This window comes from Nothobranchius furzeri, chromosome 5, assembly GCF_043380555.1.
Source record: "Nothobranchius furzeri strain GRZ-AD chromosome 5, NfurGRZ-RIMD1, whole genome shotgun sequence".
Lineage (NCBI taxonomy): Eukaryota > Metazoa > Chordata > Actinopteri > Cyprinodontiformes > Nothobranchiidae > Nothobranchius > Nothobranchius furzeri.
Genome location: NC_091745.1, coordinates 69,679,087 through 69,700,341, shown reverse-complemented (window position 1 = coordinate 69,700,341; position 21,255 = coordinate 69,679,087). Strand labels below are relative to the sequence as shown.

The 21,255-nt window shown below is 40.4% G+C and overlaps 1 protein-coding gene across 2 annotated transcripts in view; it reads right to left on the bottom strand.

Moving 5' to 3' along the window:
• The window catches only part of LOC107379332 (mannosyl-oligosaccharide 1,2-alpha-mannosidase IA), a 316,181-nt gene that overhangs the window by 22,574 nt on the left and 272,352 nt on the right, over positions 1-21,255 (bottom strand). The window contains exon 5 of one of the 2 annotated variants that reach the window (XM_054740992.2): positions 7,056-7,149. In XM_054740992.2, the coding sequence (XP_054596967.2) occupies positions 7,056-7,149 (94 nt within the window). Of the gene's footprint in view, positions 1-7,054; positions 7,150-21,255 lie in introns of both variants that reach the window. The other variant, XM_015950044.3, reaches the window with a different exon arrangement.

Below are 21,255 nucleotides of genomic sequence, written 5' to 3'. Positions count from 1 at the left end.
AGATGATGAGTGAAGAAGACGAAAAAGAAGATGACGAAGAAGAAGACGACAAAGAAGTGCCTCAAGATAAAAATCACGAGGCACTTCACAAAGATAAAAAAGTCAAAGAGTTAAATCATTTATATATATATATATATATATATATATATATATATATATATATATATATATATATATATATATATATTTAATTTACCCATACACAGTAGGTTGATAAGTATAAATACATACATTTCACTTTAACATCCAGTTGGTCTTAATTGAATTAGTAGCTTGAGATATTTTTAGTGCAGACTATTTGTTTCAAATTTACCGTTTGCATTATTAGCAAAGAGTTAGCATCTAGCCTTCTTTGCCCGATATTAGAGTAAAATAAAAAGATGCTGTGGCTTTCTTTGAGGTAAAAGAAATAGCTTCTAGGTCGCTCCTGTTACTAACGTAGGATCTTCACAAAATGCAGCTGCATTTAGTAAAGATGCTGGCTGGTGTCAAATTACAAATGCCGGTGCTGCGGCCCTGTGGACTCAGATTAATAACAGTAACTATCTTCATCTTTGGCCATTGTAAAAGGAGAAAATCTGACAACCCTCGAGCCAGCTGGGAATAAAATCTGTTTCAATGTGACCTTCCTCCCAATATGATTGTTGCATTCATGTGCAAAATATGAGATACTCAAATATGGTGGAAAGTTTGTTTCTTTAAGCTCAAACAACTTATTTAAAACACATCTTCTTTAAACATAATAATTTTCCTGGTAGTTAAAAAAACAGTATCTCACGTAGACACCAAAAAATATAAATAAATGAAATGAGCAAAAAGACCTCAAGCCAATTATATTTTTTCTGCTAAAAAATAAACAAATCGGCCTCTGGAATAACCTTTGTCATCTATTATTTATAACTGCATGATGAGATTGATGTTTCCGTGAAGTTTTTCTACAAGGAAATTCAAACTTGCAAAAGTGTGTATGAAAGTGATGAGTCATGTAGGACGTCATTTATTAGCTGGTGTATCTCCTGTGAACGTTTGTTTCAGTTACATGTAATTAGTGAAAACCGGGCTGGGCTGAAAGAACGACCTCTCGGATCCTCTAAGAGTTTTCGAAGGATATCAGATACCGGATAATTAATTGGGTTGAATTTTTATCAGTAGGAGGAGGAGGAGGTGTGGAAGAGAGAAGAAGTGTCAGACGTGTGAGTTTGCACTCTGATGAATGCACCCATTACAAGTTTGGATGATGCATCATTAGCAGCACTGGTTCGAGTCATATGTGATTCTTTGTTTATGAGGAATCCATCAGAAAATCTACGTGGAGTCGCAGAGCAGCAGGTGGATGACAAGAAACCATTCATCTTCTCCTCGTTAACAAAAGCATGTCTTTTCTCAGCTATCCACTGATGCACCATTTCCAGGAACTAGAAGTGAGCCACATAACAGCTGAGCTTCACTCGGCAGGTTTTAGAGTTTTATTTCCTGACATCTTGCCTCGATAACAGCAATGTGACTCTACCACTGACTTGCAACGTTGATGTTTTATCTCCACAAATAACAGAAGCCTGGAGAAGTTATGCTGTGTGGTGGAATTGCTAATGCTAACGGTTAGCTTCTACTAGTCAATATGTTCTCTGCTCTTTCCTGGGCGCTAAACCAACAACAGCCTTCCCAGTCGCAAGTAAAGATGGGTGAGCCCATGAATGTTAAGTGACAGTGTGACATAGATAGGGTTGGCAGTGTTTGTATTTGAACCATTCTGGTTCCGATTCCAATTCCTCCTTTCGATTCTGGTTCCTATCAATTCCTAATTTCAATTATTTCAAGAGGCAGGACCCAAAAACATTACATGTTTAAATGAGCAAACTAACTAAAGGTCTTACTTGATGAAATAATCTGCACTTCAACCTGAATTTGTATTTTATGCTGCACTCAGGGTCTCTGCAGCCTGCAAGGTAGAAGCGACAGACAGCAGGTACGATCGGCTCTGAAAGGCATTGATCAGAATTTGTAGATCATGTTTTGTTTTCACGGAGATCAACCGCAGATTTTTTTTCCGGTTGGCGGACTGGGAATCGATCAAAATAAAAAATTTGAACAATTCTGGGAAAAACTGACAGTCAGTCCCGGTTCCAGTCGATGCTCAATGCCCAACCCTAGACGTAGATCGTTTAACCGTCTACTTTCTGTCAGAAGCTAATGCAGACAATAGGTGTAGGAAACAATTTTCACATCCAGCCTGCATGACAAACTCAAAGCGAGCGATCGTTTTCAAAATTAATAAGCAAAAAAATAGTTTATCAGTGAAGGACCTCTTAAATGAAAAAAGTCTTATTCGGTCACACCACAGTTTAATTCCCTTAGGGGACTACTAGAGAGCTGTTGTGTGACATAAAAAGCTGCGTTCAATGACTTGAAGAAATGCTGTGTTGAAGACCACAAAGTGGCGTAAAATATAGCGTTGAGAACGGCTCTCCGCTACTTTTTTTTTTTTTGCAGTTGGGAGTTTATAAACTGGGATTTTGAAAGCAGCATCAACACTGCTTGTATTGTTTTTCTTCCATTCTGCTTCACCACCAACTCTTCAATTTTACAAATGAAGTTTGTTTTTGAGATGTCTGCCGATATCATTTTCACTGAGTTACAACCAATCAGCATGAATAAAACCACAAGTCCCGCCAAGTCACTCCACTGGGCCGTTTCCGAGTACAAACCCCTAAACAGGTACTCCGTCATCCCCTGAAATGGTGAAATGGAGATGCACGCATGTGAATGTCTGTTAAAATTACCCTGGAAGTTCTGATAGTTGAAACGGTCTTAGATCATCGTTGTTTTGCCAAACTAGACCTGTTAAAACCTCTACAACAGCTGAAATAATAATTGTTTTTAATATTTTAACAGGAACTCCTCTCAAATGATCAGTTTAACATGTGCACATAAAAAAGCTCAACGTAACTAAAGAAAGACGCCACATTCATGGCAAGATAAGGGAAATTTCCATCAACATTCATGGAACATCTGAAGTCGCCCGTGCGTCTGGTTCTCCTGCTGCAAATGTTCACCTCTAATCCAAAGTGCGAGTGTGCTGGCTGGTTTTTATGCGGTACAATATAGGCAGCATGGTTCCTCCTGTCCATCTGTGCCACCGGCACATGTTGGTGATGTAGCAGAAATTAACTGTGGAATAAGGTAATTAAATCCGCCAGCAGCTGCCCAGTTTGGCTGCTGATGTGATTGGTAGCAGGTGGATGACAGAGGTGCCAGGAAGTATCTTATGAGACTAGGAGACAAAAGGAGCAGGACTAACTACGGTTGGATTTGTAAACAAAATAAAATTAAAAAAAATTCATAAAGTGTTATCATATTGTTTGGATGAAGCATCATCGTGCTCTGTTAGATGTGTTGCCAAGACAACAGAATAATCACACTGCATGGAGATAATTAACCAATAGACATTTGTCCTGTCAAAGTCAGTAACACACTTTTTATCAGACTCATCCGCTTGTCGAATTTCGTAGTTCTGATTTTGGTGTCATTTCCTTATAAAAAACAAAAATAGGAAAACTTTAAAGAAACTCTTTACTTCTGTTTAAAGATGTGGTTCACTGGAAAACTATGTTTTATGATTATTTCTGATTAAAATCAGTCACACTGAGTTTTTTATCTAGGCTGAAAATGAAAATAGTCTCCTCCATCTATCATTAGCTTCTGAAAATAGACGTGAAACTCTAAGATTTGAAAATCCTGACAGATCTACGTCAAGCAGTCGTTTGGACTCATCCATTTTGGCTCGCGATGGGGAAGGCTATTGTTGTATTAGCGTCCAGAAACAGCAGAGAACATCTTGGCTTGCAGAAGCTAACCATTAGCATTAGCAACTCAACCACATGACAGAAGCTCCTCCAGGCTTGTGTTATTTGTGGAGATAAAACATCCATGTCGCAGCGCAAACTTAGTCAGTGGTAGAGTCGCATTGCTGTTATCCAATCAGAGGCAGGGGCGTCGGACTGGGGGGGGAAAGGGTACCGTTTACCCAGGGCCCACTGCAGGGAGGGGCCCTGAGACAGCTTTGAATAAAAATGTTTTATTGTTGTTGTTTTTTCCCCCCAACTTACTTAATGTCTTAATAAACTTCCCTTTACCTGGATAAAGAGGTTAAGAAACAGAATTTCGCCTTAAAAATAATAACTGAATAATCTCTGAGGCATCTATCACCCCTTAAAAATGTGCAAAGTGGTTTAGTCCACACCCGCAGCCAGGGGCTGCACAGCCGCATGTACAGCTGTGACACATCGCAGATGCCGACAGCCAGAGCTGGAGGCAGGAGAGTCAGTCATGTCTTTTCCCAAGAAAGGGAAATCTGGCTTCCAGAAAAGAAAAGAAAAGAAGGAGAAGGAGGAAAAGTTAATTGAACAGAAGCAAGTAGAAGGAAGGTGAGCAGCAGCAGCAGAACACGGTTTTAGCTGATATTAGCTAGCTCTCAGAAGCTGCATTCATGTTAGGTGTTCAGTGTTAAACGCCTTTAGTTTCACCATCAAGATCAAATATAAATTAATTAGTGTTGTCAGTGAAAACACTAATTAATATATATATATTAACCAGAATTATTATCGCGGGTGGCCGCCGCCAATTAATTCGCGGACCTCGCAGTAAAAACGGGTTCACTCTGTGTGGATATTTCAGCTCCTTCCCAGTCGTGGACCAGGACAAACTTGGTATCGATGGATTCGTGGTAATCTCAGGAATGTGAAGCTGCCACTGTTTTTCATATAGCATGATGACACTGGTGTTAGAGGATTGTTATTGACTTGGTTAGATATTTTAAGCCTATTTTAAATTTCTTTATATTTGATCTTGAAAACGGACAATCTTATAATTTGGCTGATAATGCAGGGATTATAAAATTTAGAGTACATTACATTCACAGAGAGAACCTGGTTTATTTCATGTCATATGTATTTAATATATCAAGATATATCAGTATTAGCAAAGCTTAACATCACGAACCATGACAAACATGACTGAAGAGCAGATGAAGATATCATGCCAGGCACTGATGAGAAAATATTACAAGGATCTCACAGCTGAATTTGGGAATGAGATGCTACACCTGAGAACAATATATGGTGCCACATTCCCACACATTCGGTCTCCTCTTGAGCTGCTTAATGCCATACAGGATGCAATTACAGAGCATTTTTGGAAAAGTTTGTATTGGACTGAGGATATTTTGCACACTACCTGTGACTGTTGCTGGGGGTGAACGGGCTTTTAGCAAACTGAAAATGGTGACAAATTATTTGAGATCAACAATGTCCAAGGATAGACTGAACAGCCTAGCTCTTCTTTCTATTGAAAGCCAATTAGCCAAAGGACTGGACTTTAAAGATCTCATAAGTGATTTTGCTAACATGAAGACCCGTCAGTGGGCATTTACTGGAAAATAAATTCCAGGATTTTTGTTTGAACACATTGTTGGCAAATAAAAATAATTATATGTGAAGTCTGGGGCTGGGCATTTCACTTTTATTATTTTGGCATTTGTATTTGCTCAATATCGAGGTTAAACTAGGATCATATTTATTATCTTGTCTTATAGCATGACAAAAAATGTGTAAGAGAGATATTGAGTAATTGAGCATGGGGGCCCACCTGGAAGACTTGTACCTAGGGCCCAGAATTTGGTGCTACGCCCCTGATCAGAGGTGGGATGTCCAAATATCAGGAAATAAGACTCAAGATGCTGCCGTGTTAAGCTCTCGGGTGTTTTTCAATGTCAAGGAACCTTGCCTTGATGGCTTGGTCCCACCCCAGTTGCCTAGGAGATACGTCATCAGGACCCACCAATGTTCATGTTCTACCGAGGCGTCTGTTCTCTGTTTGTTAGCTGTTTAGCTAGCTGAGCAAGGACACACGGGAGGTGTCTTGTAGCCTAGCCTTGGTAACAAAATTCCCAGAATACACCGCAGTATTTTCAAAAGGTTGGCAGATTAGATGCTGGCAGCTACTTCGGGTGGAAATTTCAAGTTTAACTGTAAGTCAGCTAATTGTAGCTATTGGGCTGATATCTGAAATGTATTTTTTAGATCCAAAGAAGTTAGCTATGGTTGGCTAGATGCTAGTAGTTGCAGTTTCGGTGGCTAGCGGGTAGTAACTCACTTACATATTTGATTTAACCAATTTATACACAATTTAGTAAAAGGTCGCTATATTTTTATATTGAAACTTATACGTATAAAATATAACGTTATCTCCTGTGTCACGTGACGTTACGTGACCGCCATAGAAGCCGCGGTCACGTGATGCAAGTCTGTTACATTTAACCGTTTTCTTTGACCAAGGAAGGACCGTGTCCTCGTAAGCATGGTGCCTGGCCTCGCATGGCGTGTCTTGTGAGGCCAGGCGCCTTGGCATTGAGAAACACCCCTCCTCTGATGAAGCAGACTTGTCTGTGCTGAAATGAGTGTTTCTGGGCTTTTTTGCCCTGAGTACGGCTTTCAGTGTATTCATTCCTACCAGAGACCACTGCAAATGTATTGAGTAAACAAGTTTTCCACAGCTTTAAAGAAAAAGAAAAAATAACCCCCAAACGCACGAGGACAAAAGCAAAAATTCACGGCCAGACAGCTTTTAATTCAATTAAATTCAAATTCAAAAATACTTTATTAATCCCAGAGGGAAATTGATAAAAAAAAAGTAAAAAGAAAATAGCTTGAAATTGTGTGGCGTGACTGTGGCATTAACAAGACCATGTCAACAGAGATTTTAAAAGAGATAGGCAATGACTTGGAACAAATAAAAAGTCAACATTATGTATTTAATAGCGTGGAAATATTATTTGTATGATTTACTGAGGAGCTGATAAACACAGAAAGCCAGGCTGTAAGGCTGCAGCTGATCGGTGAACTTTTAGAAAGCTTTTGTGCAGCAGAAGTTCTAAAAACTGGATTTTTATTGAATAAAATAAAAAAAAAACTAAAAAACAATGAAATTGAACCTCTTTTGTGAATCTAAACAACATTTTGTGCAGAGAAGAAGATGGAGGCCTGGTGCAGAAACTCACCTCCCCAGGTTGATGACTCCTCTGGGGATTCCTGTCGGTGTGCTAAAGGCAGGCAGTAGCTTTTCCCCCAGCTCCACAGCTTTACTCTTAAACAGCTGAGAAGACAAAGGAAAGCATATTTGTGAATAAACTATACCTTCCCTACATCTCACATATAAATAATTACAAACGTACCTCTTGTCTAAACCCAGATTAAAATAAAATCCATGTTGACAGGCTGGGAATGAAAAGCTACAAACACTTTTCCCTCCAGTTTCTTTTATTCCTTTTTAAATCTAGTTATGTAAAACACAAATCTTGCTACAACACGAGTCCAGCAGGAATAAAAGTGATCTCATAGATGTTTCATTTATTTATTTTTTTTGCATTTTGACTAACAGAAGAAAAGTCTTATTCAGTTTTATGAGCTGGACTTGTCAGCGACAAAATCTTTATTCTCCAAGCAGAAAAAAATGACAAAGAAGATATCTGAGGAAGCAGAGCAGAGGTGAGACATAAAGGGAGAAAATTCATATGAGACGGAACATTGTGTGTGTGTGTGTGTGTGTGTGTGTGTGTGTGTGTGTGTGTGTGTGTGTGTGTGGTTTACACAGTGGAAACAGGGTCAAAGACAAAGCAGGACCAGACAGGCTGTGTGCAGCAGCAGCAGAGCTGTGACTCGGCAGAAAATAAATTGAAGATGAGAAGAAAATTGAAAAACTAAATTGCAGCCAGATGGGAGGGAACCACTGACCATCACTACGAGGGCTGTTATTGTGCTACGAGAAGTCTTAGCAGTGTGTATTTTGTCATCTGCGGTGATTTTGATGAGACTTTGAGCTTCGGTGAATCTGTAATACGGCAACACTAGAAGATCTAATAGATTTTATTTATTCCACAAAGCTTTAGGGGTGTGAGGAGAGCGGATAATGTTGCAGTAAAAGCGGTTAATAAATCTGTGGGCAACAATTTGAGCCTAATTGTTTTAGTAAACAAACAAAATTGACCAATAAAAGTAGGATAATGTCAATGTGAGATCAAATATATAGGTACATATTAGTGAATCGCTCTTGTTCTTCCGTTTGGGGTTTTCTCAGAGAATCAAACTGAGCATTAAATAGGTTTGCTCCTACACCTATCTCCTGCATTAGCTTCTAGACCATGAAACGCTAGGATCAGAAAGTCCTGGCAGATCTATGTCACACTGTGAATTAGCATTCATGGACTCATCCATCGTGACTCACGGCGGGGAAGGCCGTTGTTGTTTTACTGCCCAGTAATCAAAAAGAATCCACGTTTACATGCGCACATTTAATCGGATTGAACGCCCAATCAGATAAAAAATTCTGCATGCAAACATGTCAATCGGAATGTTCTAATCCAGAACTTGCATTTTGTGGAAGTAGAATAAAAATCTGATTATTGCACTAATCATTCCACTAACGTGTCCAAGTCTGTACTGGAAACACGAAGATTCATTTTGGGTTTGCCGCACGGATCCCCGTTTCTGTGAACGCAGCAGCTGTTTCTGCAGCAGGTGGATGGAGACGTGCTCTAAAGAAGACCGGGTAACATCGGTTACACAGACCTGGTTTGGGTTTAAGGAGGCAGATGTTCAGTAGAAAAACAGTTAAATGTTATGGGTGACTGTGTAAAAACATGTTAACGCAGATGAGATGTGTGGTTCGTTTAACACATGATGAACACATGATGAACACATGATGAACACGGGCTTCCAGACTTTCTGAACATCTCCCGTTATTTCGTTTGAACCAACTTTTCTCAACAGTTTCAGCTGATTGTCACATTTTATTAATAATAAGCCACAACAGAGCTCAGTAACAGAACATGAATCTGAACCCCCCACCCCCACTCTGCGCACAGCCGTCACGTCAGACCCGCGGACCAGCTGATCAAGAGGCAGAGACGAGGATAAAGGTTGGTTTATGCTTGATGCGTCTGCGAGGTTCGCATGGCTCCACGCGGCGAAATTGCGTCATTTTAACAACCACGCCCCTCCACCGCACCTCCGCACGGCCCAAAATTTCCGCACAGCGCACCTAGGAAATTTTCAAACCACGCGGATGGCCGGACATGGAAAAACATGGCGGACTGGCAAGAACTAGTATGGCAGAGGTTTGTAAATACAGAATTTTGTATGATTCAGCTCTCAAAGATCACCGTGATCAACATGTTAATAATTCTTGGAGAGAAATAGCTCGCACTGTTGGAAAAGACGAGGACGCTGTTAAAAATGCTGGAATGCCATGGTAAACAGTAATTTCTACTTCTACTATGGCGTAGTGTTGGATGCATGCCGTAGAGCTCCATGCTGCCCCCTACAGTTTGGGAGAATATTGGCTCACCGCAGAGACAAGCCCCATGAACCATAAACGCTGCAAGTTGTGAAGCGCGTTCCATCCGCGAGCCGCATCACCAAGCGGAAAGTGAATGCCTCAAGCAAAAACCAAGCTTAACCCTCCCTTATTTTAATATTGTCAACAATAAAACGCAGCAAAGCGTAAACCTGCAGTTATTTACTGAAGAAAACGTAACTTCTACGAGCAAAATAAAATCATTAAAATGATTAAACGAATCAGGAAAGCTGGAAGTTTTTACAATTTTCATTTCGTTTCATGATGTTTGTTTACTTTTTTTCCGGGAAAGACAACTCTGCTCATGCTCAACCTATTTAATCTGACCGAATACTTGGTGCATATAAACTCACGGCATGATCGGATCATTTTAGCTAGTGTCTATGTAAACAGAGATTCTGGATTCCTGGATCAACCGAAATTTGAATCGGATTGGGGAAATTTGGTGCATGTAAACGTGACTTGTGTCTCTGCTAGTAGAAGCTAACCATTAGCATTAGCAACACCACCACACAGCAGAACTCCTCCAGGCTTGTGTTATTGTGGAGATAAAACATCCATGTTGCAAGTCAGTGGTAGAGTCATGTTGCTGTTATCCAATCTGAGGCGAGATGTCCAAATATCAGGAAATAAGATTCCAAAACCTGCTGTCTGAAGATGTGGGTGACTTTTAGGTCAGAGAAAAGTTGCACCAGTATGTTAATTCATACTAGAGACCACTGCAAATGTATCTGGATTAAACAAATCAACCACTCCTTCAAGAAAGTACTACTACTAGTCCATCTTTTTTTATGTGCGTGTCTGCTGTCTTCTCAAAGCCCCACACAGTCATGGCAGATGAGTTCTCATACTGATCCAGGGTCAGCAGGAGGGTTCTTCCTGTTAAAAGGAGTTTTCCTCCCCACAGGCGCTACATGCTTGCCTAGTATGAGGAAAACTGCAAAGTCACTGACACAACAAGTCAGTGACTCGATGCAATCTGCTGGGTTTCCTCACATAGAAAACTTTTAACTAGTTGGCATAATGAACTGAACTCAATGCACTGATTCAATTGAAATGTTTACTTTATCAGGTGCCTTGGCTCTTGTGAATCGGTGCTATGTAAGTAAACCAAATTGAGTTTAATTGAACACTATATGTCATTTTCATCATGTAATCTGGTCACAGAGATTTTGTGAATTAAAATATTATTTCCAAATGAAAGTAAGAATGTCAGGGTAAAACAGGAAGAATCTTTGGAATTAAGTTGAAATATCAGAAAAAATGTTTAAATGGCGCCAGAAATCAGTCAAAATGTCAAAGTGTCATTATTTACCCATACAAAATCAGAATATTGAAAAAAAAATTGCATAATTTTTAGACTAAAATTAAAATTAAATCATGATATTTCCAAACTAAAGATTAGTCATCAAGAAAAGTAAAATTTATTTAATAGCATGCTGTTAAATGTATTCATCATTCATTTTCTTTAAAAATTGTTTATTTCTAAAGTCTAGAAGGGTGAGAATGCTGAAGAAAGTTTCAATATTTTCAGATTTATGTCAAAACTTCACAATCCTGAGAATTTATTTAAATATAAAATAGCTGAATCATTTAAACTAAAAATAAAGTAAACAGATCATTATTAAATATCCAGTTAAAAATACATTTAATATTTCCCCAGAATCGTATCATAAACCTCCAAACATTAAAGAGCAAGTCACTCCAAATCAACATTTTTTTGCTGATAAACCATATAAATGAGTGTCTGATCGTGCTGTTGGCCAATGTAGTCAATAATTCAGCATTTTAGTTCTTTTTAGTTAAAATTTAAATATTCTGCCTAAAACGGTCAGTGTTGTGCCGTTGTCAGGTAAAAACTCTGCACAGCATTTGAATTCAAATATGCCATCGCTATTGGCTAAGAGGTACACTATGATGTTAGATGGTACATTATGATGTCACAATGTCGTGAGTGTGTGTATTTGTTAGTGGCATTTGTTGCATTTTTCAAACAGGAAGTGGGAGTTGAGTAAGAATCTGGTAGGGGGTGACTTGCTCTTTAATGTAACATCACATTTGAATCATGGTTTGGATTTTAGTTTAAATCAAAATATAAATACTAACAGCTAATGACGAGACTTGGAACTAAACCTGATTCATTCTGTTGGAGTCGCTGCTCCTGTCCTGGTTTTAGATGTTATTGTTCCAGTTGTCAACCAGGAGCAAAAAAGATGGGAACACAGAGCAGCCACAGCCTTGATGTCCGTGTGTGTGTGTGCGCGTGTGTGTGTGTGTGTGTGTGTGTGTGTGTGTGTGTGTGTGTGTGTGTGTGTGTGTGTTGCACTCTCTTTGGAGTCTGCTCCTCCTCTATTTTATCAAAGTGAGCTGTAATGACCCGCTGCCTCCTCTCATCTCTCTTCATCAGTCTTTTCTACCACCATTGCTGCTCTGGAAAGCCGCATCTCCCACAGGTGCACACACACACACACACCCTTGTGGAGTACGTGCATCATTCTAACTCACTGTAATATCGTTCTGTTCATGCAATCATTCACATTTAAATGAACTGCCTGCGGTGCATTAAGTAACAGACAGACGTGAAACAAAGGTTGCCAATTATCCTGCAGTCGTTTATTCTTGTTAGCGTGTTTATAAACGAGTTGACTGATTACAGTAAAAGCGCTTTGGTTGGCATCTACTCTGTGATTTACTGTATGCAGCACAGACGCTAAATTAAAAGCAGTGTTTATAAATCTGCCTACCCTGACATGCCGCTGGTCTCTTCAGCCTCACTCAGCGCCTCCTCCAACACACCAGCATCATCACTCAAGTGCTGCTGTAAATGCACTTTATGTGTTTGCACCTCCCACTTCTCTAAGCAGTAAAGTTAGGCTAAAAGCAGGTTTTAGGTCGGTTATGTTCACAGGATTTATTTTAAAGCTCTCTGGAAGATCGAAGGACCTCAGCAAAGAGCAGCATTGATCCAACGTGACGGGCGACGGGTCGCCATCGTTTCTTTTAGTTGGAAGTCTCTGTAGGTTTGAGAATGGGAGGCTCGACGCAAATGGGGTTTCTATCAGCTCTTAACTGCCACAGACACTCATCGGGCATGCATGTCATCTGTCCCACAGCAAACAACATCAGAGCCCAGAGAAAAGAAACTTTTCTTTGTCTGCCACTTCTATTTACCAGTGGAACCTCTCGGCTCCCGCCTCAGAAAATAAAGCTCATGAGAAATTGGGCCCGTGCACTCCTTCGTACATCATTTCTCAGTCTGGCGTTTGCTTGCTGAAAAGCTGATTCATTGTGATCCGGTCTATATTTTCTCTAATCTCAGCAAACAGTTTTGGGAAAGCAGAAACAATAAGTCAAGTTTGGGCGAATCCCACGTGGCCCCATCACTTAAGCTCAGAGTATTGATTCCACTTGGGAAGTAAGGAGAACCTATGCTTTATTAACGGTCATCGGTTTAGGTTTTCTGTTAAAGCTAAAAAAAAACAGTACCAAACACGAGAAAAGCTAAAATGATCAATGGGTATACAAGAAATATTGCATCAGCAACAAACGGTATTATTTAGAGATGCACCAATTCCGGGTTCGAGTTGATTCAAATACTGGCTTCTAACAGTTTATCTCAGCGCAAGGCAGCTTTTTTTATAGAGCACATTTCAAACACAGAGGCAATTCAATGTGCTTTACAATTATCAGGAAAAACAACATAAAAAGACAAATTAAAACACACAAATGGAATTACAGTTTAGAGCTGAAGGAGAAGACAAGGTTACAGCGCAGATTACAGTGGAGACGACGCAGCAAAACAAACAATTCATTTAAAGGCTGATGAGTACATTAGGGTTTTTAGTTTTTATTTAAACAACCCTAGGGTTGGGGCAGATCTGAGGTCAAGGGGAGGCTGATTCCATATGTGAGCAGCAAAGTAACTAAAAGCATCTCCGCCTTGTTCTGTTCTGACCCGAGGTTCTACCAGCTGATTGTTTCCAAGGGATCTCAGAGCCCTATTGGGCGTGTATACAAGAATGAGATCGGACATGTATTTTGGTCCCATCCCATTGAATGATTTATAAACTAGTAGTAGCACTTTGAAGTCTGTTCTGTAGTTTACTGTAACCAGTGTAGAGATCTAAGAACAGCTCAAGTAATATCATTAGTTTTGTTCCATTTATGATTCTGAAAGTATAGCCTTCCATGTAAAAGTACTGTTACTGCTAGGATGAAATAGTACTCAGTAAAGTTTGCATGCCTTTCTTGGAAAAAGCCATTCAAGCAAGCCACATTTGAAAAATAACAACTCTAAGATTCAAACCCCTTTTTCAGGCTCCCCGCCGCAAGAGTCACAGAATCTGATGGTTACAGAAAATGTTACGACACCGGACGCAACCGATGCTGTCAAAAAACATAACATCATTTTACGTTTTGGACTCGTTTTTGCTCAAAAAGCTAGACCAACTGTAGCAGTAACAAAAGATTTAGCTCAGCAGGTTGATTGTAGCCTCAGCAGGTCTACCATTGACCTGTGCCTTTTTATGTCTTGCCAATCACAGCTCTCCAGAGCTGCGAAGGAGGAAAACAACAGACTTTTCTTTGAGACATGAGCAGATAGTTACTGAAGTCCTTTGTTCCAAAAATATGTATATGCTTCTTCTTTGGCAGTGTATAGCGCATTGCCCTGTTGACAGACATCTGTAGCGGTGTTGGTCCTAGTGTTGTCCAAATGTGTGTGGAAAAAGTCTGAAGGACAACAGTAGCTTTTGCACCATTATTGAGCGGTTTCTGTGGGTCGTAGCTAGCAGTAGCTCAGGTGGTAGAGCGGGTTGTCTTGCAATCGGAGGTTGGAGGGAACAACTCTAGCTCCCGCCAGTGGTATGCTGCTGTTGGGTCCATGGTTGATGGAGGTCAGAGGGGTCAATGGTGCAAAATGGTAGCCTCATTCAATTCAATTCAATTCAATTGTATTTATATAGCGCCAAATCACGACAAGAGTCGTCTCAAAGCACTTCACATAATAAACATTCCAATTCACAGTTCATTAAGCCAATCAGAAATAATGTTTCCTATATAAGGAACCCAGCAAATTGCATCAAGTCACTGACTAGTGTCAGTGACTATACAGCAATCCTCATACTAAGCAAGCATGCAGCGACAGTGGAGAGGAAAACTCCCTTTTAACAGGAAGAAACCTCCAGAGAATCCTGGCTCAGTATAAGCAGCCATCCTCCACGACTCACTGGGGATCGAGAAGACAGAGCAGGCACACACACACACACACACACACACACACACACACACACACACACACACACACACACACACACACACACACACACACACACACACACACACACACACACACACACACACACACACACACACACACACACTCATCTCTGTCAGACTGCCCCAGGGTAGCGGTGGCTATGTGGTAGTTTACCATCACCGGCAGTGTGTGAATGTGAGAGTGTGTGAATAATGGAAAGTGCTTTGAGTGCCTAGAAAAGCACTATATATCTCTAATTGAATTATTATATATATTTAAAAATATAAGATGGCTTGCCAGGCTTTTTGTTGGCACTTTTTCTTGCACAACTCCCACCATAATCTATCTACAAAACCATTTTAAAATGTTGCATGCTAGCTAATATCGTGTGGTTTTTAATGATGAAAAACAAGGCAGATTTTAGCTTTCTTGGTTTATTCTTAACTTCAAAATCACCGCAGCTCAGTGTTACTAACAAACAGGTCCACAATTCCAGGACACGATCCAAATGTCCTCAAGATCGGTCTGCTTTCTCATCTTGGATGGCTCTACGCACACATGCACGTTGCTTTACCAGCCGGAAGAGGACAGGCTGCGTTGACCGACAACGGGTCCGTCACCTAAATGTTTCCCAACAAGAACAGAACCAGATTCTTATCAGAAAATACAAAACACAAACTGAATGGAGAACTCAGCCTGCTACATTAGGCAGCCAGGCTTTTGGCTTCGCTTCCTGTTCAGCTGCTTCAAGTCGAGAAAGCGCCATTTGTGCACATAGAGGGCTATGTGCAGAGAGGGGAGGGGCGGTCAGAGGGCAGTTTTAGAATACAGTCATTAGTATGAGACAATGAATGGATGAAGTTTTCCCTATTCTAATTTTTTATTTATTTAACAATAAATGTATTTTAATGGCTGGACATTAGCATGTGGAGAGCATTTCAACCAATACGGTAAAAAAGGTTCCAGGAAAATCTCATCCTTTCCGTTAAACATGAGTGGATTTATGTTTATGTTTATGTGCTTAGCAGACGCTTTTACCCAAAGCGACTTACAATTATTTTTTTACCTATAGGGCATGTTGTGATCTGTGGGGGAAACCGGAGTACCCGGAGAAAACCCACGCATGCATGGGGAGAACACACAACTCCACGCAGAAAGGCGAGTTATGAACCTGCGACCTTCGTGCTGCGAGGCAACAGTGCTAACCACTGCGCCACGATGCAGCCCTTTACTACAACAACATGTAACAGCAAAACACTACAGCACACCCTACACGGTTCTTTTTTATTTTCACCACACAACCAAGCCAGCTTTTATTTTAAATGTGACAAAAACATTTTAAAAAACCACCGGTGTTCTTATTCTAATGATGACTCATGCCGAGGTGTCTCAGTCACTCAGGGGATTTGGACTCTTTTCAATATTTTTGACCCAACTCCTAACTTGGTTCAACAGGCTGTCTCACCTGTTTTTCCTTTCTGCTTCGTATTTAGAACACTCTTGTAAGCCCGACTAGACAGGTGACATGCACAGTGGAAATATAATGTGGCAATAAGATGACAAACTGTGAGCCTGGTCGCTGATGGGTTTTAACAGCCAGCAAAGAGCTTTGTTGGCTTTCCTTGAATCTCCCACTCGCAGAGTGACTCTTTCTCTGTAAAAAGGGGGCTTTTAATGAGAGAACAAAGCCTCGTCTCTTTTATAGCTCATATCACCTCCATTTTACTCACATCACAGAGATGTAGGAGATGAAGGGAGCTGAAACCCTGATCTGTTGAGGATGAGAAATGGCTGGAGCGTGGCTGTGGAAAACCTGTCTGCAGTTTGAAGTTATATTTCATCTCAGTTTCAGAGCACTGCTTATGGTCTCCTTGATTCTGTCCTCTGGTTTTGACACCAAAGCACATGCAGGCAGCATGCATAATGTCTGGGTACAAGTGCAGCAAAGGCAGCGTCGGTAAGATGGGTTCATTTAAAATCAAGTCTGGTTTCACAAATGATCAACTCTAGAAATGCAACGGAGGATTTTTAGAAATTTGTCCTTAAGATTTTCAAAGCCAAGGGTGAAATGATCTTTTGACCAAATAAAAAAAGGTTCCTATTTGGAATGTTTATGAACGTTCAAGTGCAAAATGTTCTCCTCTGCCACAAAAACCATTAATCTTTTATCCTTTTTGGAATAAAAATGCCTGGTTTCAAATAGTTGTAAATTAACTAAAAATATGGGAGAATTTACAGTCAGCCATACAGCCTCGGATAATTGTAATTACTTTTAATAATTGTGTTTTAAACTGAACTGTTCTCAAAATGGGCAATCTGAGTTTAAGCTGTGGTGGTGCCGAGTGAGACAACAACTGTGGACAGGATTCTATCGTGACTTCCTGCAGATTTTCCAACCAGCTTCCAAGTAATCTCAAGAGGCTCAGACAGAAGGTATTACACAGTCATAAAGGGACAATTCAGATGTTTGATTCTAAAAAAGATAATAATGAAAATAATAAAGTTATTGACTCTGTTTTACCAAAAAATTTATCAGAATTGTCACTTTTGAAATGTTGCCACCCTAAATTTTACATGAAAAGTTTTTTTTTATATTTCATTTAGCGGTTATTTGTAGTATAATTACGTTAGAATGAAGGTCATGGATTGGGAATTCTAACCTGTGCCTTTCCAGTTAAAATTCCAGAGTAAATCAAATCAAATCAAACTTCTTTTGTACGTTCTTGCTGTGTTTGTCTTCAAATTCCATTTTTGGTTCTTTTTTAAACACAGATAAGGATAAACGGAGTAGGAAGTGACGCCACCATCAGCGTCAGCTCTGAGGATGTTTGCAGCCGCAAAGGAAACGTCAGCGAGGTAAAGAAAAAACCTCATCCGTGCAAAGCTGCCCTCCCGGTGGAGCGTAACTCTGAAGTGCCTTTTTTCCCCTCCACCAGAACCTCATGTAACCCTCTTATCTCTATTAAGCTAGCGCGATTCAGGGTTGCGAATGACCACAGTCACCAATTCTTGTCATGTGTCTTGCCCATGTATGTCTGATCTCTGAATTGTGTGTACTGAAACTCTAATTTCCCTCTGGGATTAATAAAGTATCTTTGATTTGATTTGATTGTTGGCCTAGTTTGGAAGCAACAGTAAAAGGATATTCCCTCATCAAGTGAAATTTAGTCTGAAGCCATGCTCACCAGAGTTAGATTTCATTTATTGACAGAAGTTATTGGACTAGATAAGTATAAAGATAAGTGGGAAAAACCATTTCGTAACCAGTGCAGCCATTCACTTAATCTGGCAGTATTCTGTTAGCTTTAGCTTAGCATAAACAATGTAAGTGAATGATAACAGCCAGCATTTCATCTGGAAAAGTCACGAAAATTGCTCAATAATGGTCCTAAATTTTCTTGGTGACCTCAATAATCATATCCACTGTAAATGAAAAAAAAATAAGTAACTGATTTAGAAAAAAATCTGTCCTTTAAATCTTAAGAAAACATTAAAACATGATTTAAAGACTTCTGCTGACTGATAGGTTAATTCTGCTCAGGCCATAATAAGACACTCTCTGGTCTCGGGGTTAGGATTAGGGTTAGGTGACACAAAGTCGATCCCTTACAAGCAGCGGCTGCACCTGGTTTGTCTGGTCAGCAATGCTGAGCATTATTAGGATCCTTTTCTATGGGTTTCCATGGGTGAGAAGTGGAATATTCAAAATAAAACCAAGACGTTAAAGGCGTCTCAGTCTCCAGCTGCGGTAATCACTGATTGAAAGGAATATTACAAGTCTCCGCTTCACTCGTCTTGTCCAATATATCTAGTGCTGAAGCTGGATCTGACAGGCTGACAGGTGGAGACCCTTTGTTGCACACTCATTTCTTTCTTCATTTCACAAGCTGCTGGTTTGAGCTGACTGAGGCATGGAGGAGTCCACAGGTCACAGCACCATCTCAGAAACAGCGGAACCTCAGACTCTGGTTCTAAGACCATATTCAATAGCATTAGACTTTGGGAAATGACTAAAATCAGTGATTTTACTGTATATTTTCACTCCAGTTCCTCTCAATCCGCCAGGCTGGCAGCACGACACCGATGTCCTCAAAACCGTCTACTAACAGACGCTCCCAACCAGCAGTCTCACGTCAGATGCTCAACCCTGTTGGCGGAAACCAAGAGTTCTCTGCATAATTTACTCAGCAGAACGTCGCCTGAGAGTAAGCAGGCGTACATGCTAAAACAGATCCACTAAATTAGGCATCAGGGCTTCTCAGAAAGCAGCGGTGAAATTCAAGTGCTCACCGAAGATCAGATCGGACAACGAACAAGTGGCGGTCGCTCAATTATGCTGCTGCTGCTGCTGGAAGCAGGCAGCTCTGAAATAGTTGACATTACGGTCATATTGTTAAGCAACTTACAGCAGCTTCAATCTTCCAAACAACCACAGACGCTGTACCCCTCCTTTTGACCCACCAAACTGACCGTTTCAGCTTCGGCTTCTTCTCAGTAAACCCCCCCCCCCCCCCCCCCCAACCCCCCCACACCTAATTGCTACAACTATGACAGACAAACCGTTGCAAGCATGACTGGTCATTACAGGATGGCTTTATCTTTTATATCACCTTCCTATATAACAAAGCAGCCAGCAAGTGGCAGTGTGTGACTCATTTGTGTGATGCCGTTTGTTACATAAAGCTGCAGGAACACCACGTCTGGATGGATGATTGTAACGCAGATGCCTTTATCCTGTCCACGTTCGTTTGTGCAGAAAAATAAAAGGAAACTGAAGACGTTAGATCTCCGAGCCACCTTCCACAGCAAGTCTCTGTCTTCTCATTCCGAGAGATGATTTTAATGATGGGACGCTGGACCTCATCAGCTGCTGCCAGTTCTCCACGCCAAATAAATGAGATTTCTCTGTCTCATAGCAACGGCAAATGTTTACCCATCTAAGGGTGTCATCTATAATCGGTCCTCCCTGAAGCGACTGACCAGATGGACTGTGGCCCATCAATAATTCAGCTGACAATCTTCCTAGTGCCCCAACCTCTTTTGCTGTCATTTCCACGAGAGAGGCGCAGGAAGGGGCGGGCGCTGAGGGGAAGCAGTGTTTGGAGAGCATGTCAGATCCAGTCCTCATTAGGACCCTGACAGAGTCTCCCAGGCCTAGTGTAGGAGGACAATAGACACCTACTGGCCTGCTCAGACAGACTGAAGAGCTAACAGTTACCTTGGTGTGTGGGCATCGGATGACAATACACGCAGAGAAACCATGAGAAATCTGAGAGATCTTGTTAAAGTGTAAGAGAGGAAAAACTGCTTGAGACATTCTGTCAGTTACATGAAAAGGCTGAGACTTTGCATGACCATGTGGGGTGATGGATTTAAGTTTCCATGCAGTTTTTTTTTTTCAGTTTTAAATCTTGTCAGAAACCTGCAATCAGAAACAGAATGTAAAACATTTAAATTCTGGGGGGTGGGGTGGGGGGGGGGGGTGGAGGAGCTCATGCAGAGGCTGAAATGTTCCTCACAGACCTTCGGGGTGAAAATGTGTTTTAAAACCGCATTAAAGAAAAGTTTGGGCCTCGAGGTGCCAGAGGGCAAACCAAGCAGCCATTAAAACAAGTTTGCCCGCCTGAAAAGATGAAAATGATCAGGAAACTTGCCAACGAGAGGTGAGTTATATTCTGGGCTGCACAGTGAAAAAAATATATGTAAGTCAAGGCCAAGAGAGAAACAGCTGATGTTATGATCTTTTTCTTTTTAATTAGATTTTTCATTTGCTCCACTATTTTGCAGTGCAATAACAGAAATTAGGTAACAAATAGGAAGTAAGTTCAAATCAATATGTGCTGTCATTAGTACTCAGTAGGGCTGGGCGATATGGCCTAAAATCAATATCACGATATATTGAGGATTACACCTCGATAATGATGAATGGACGATAACTACAGGCATGCACAGGAACTAAAATGTCCACTAGATGGGGTTGTCACATGTATTAGTTGACTCACATTTTTACGTGACTCAAGGTGGTACAGCTTCTTAAAGGGACATGAACGTTGCCAACCTACACACATCTTTTCATTTTTTTATCATCAAATTTATTGACATGGGAAAAATTATCTTGGTAAGAATCAGAAATTTCGATGACGATAACTTTTCGATTTATTGCCCAGCCCTATTACTCAGCAATGTAAAATAAGGCCATTTTTTTATAATTACAAAGAATAATTAAACCCTCCAGATATTAATTTGTTCCTCAGATGAAAAATACGTGGTTTACTGTGTGGAGATTTGGAAAAAACAAACCCTAACTGTATAAATGAGAGTCGGATCTAACCAACGAAAACCCATTTAGCCAAAACAAGCATGACTGTCATTATTTTAAATCTACAGGAAATAGTTTTAAGTTTTATTAAAATGCCAGGAGATATATTGTTAAAGAAACCAGTTAGATGTGGCAAAGATTTTTGTTAAAAAGATTAAATACATGTGTTACACTATGAGTGGCTCCATGGCAGTTAAACACAATGAGAGGGTAGCTATATACTAGTAAAATACACTCAATGTTCATTTTAAGCACGACGTTTATAAATACA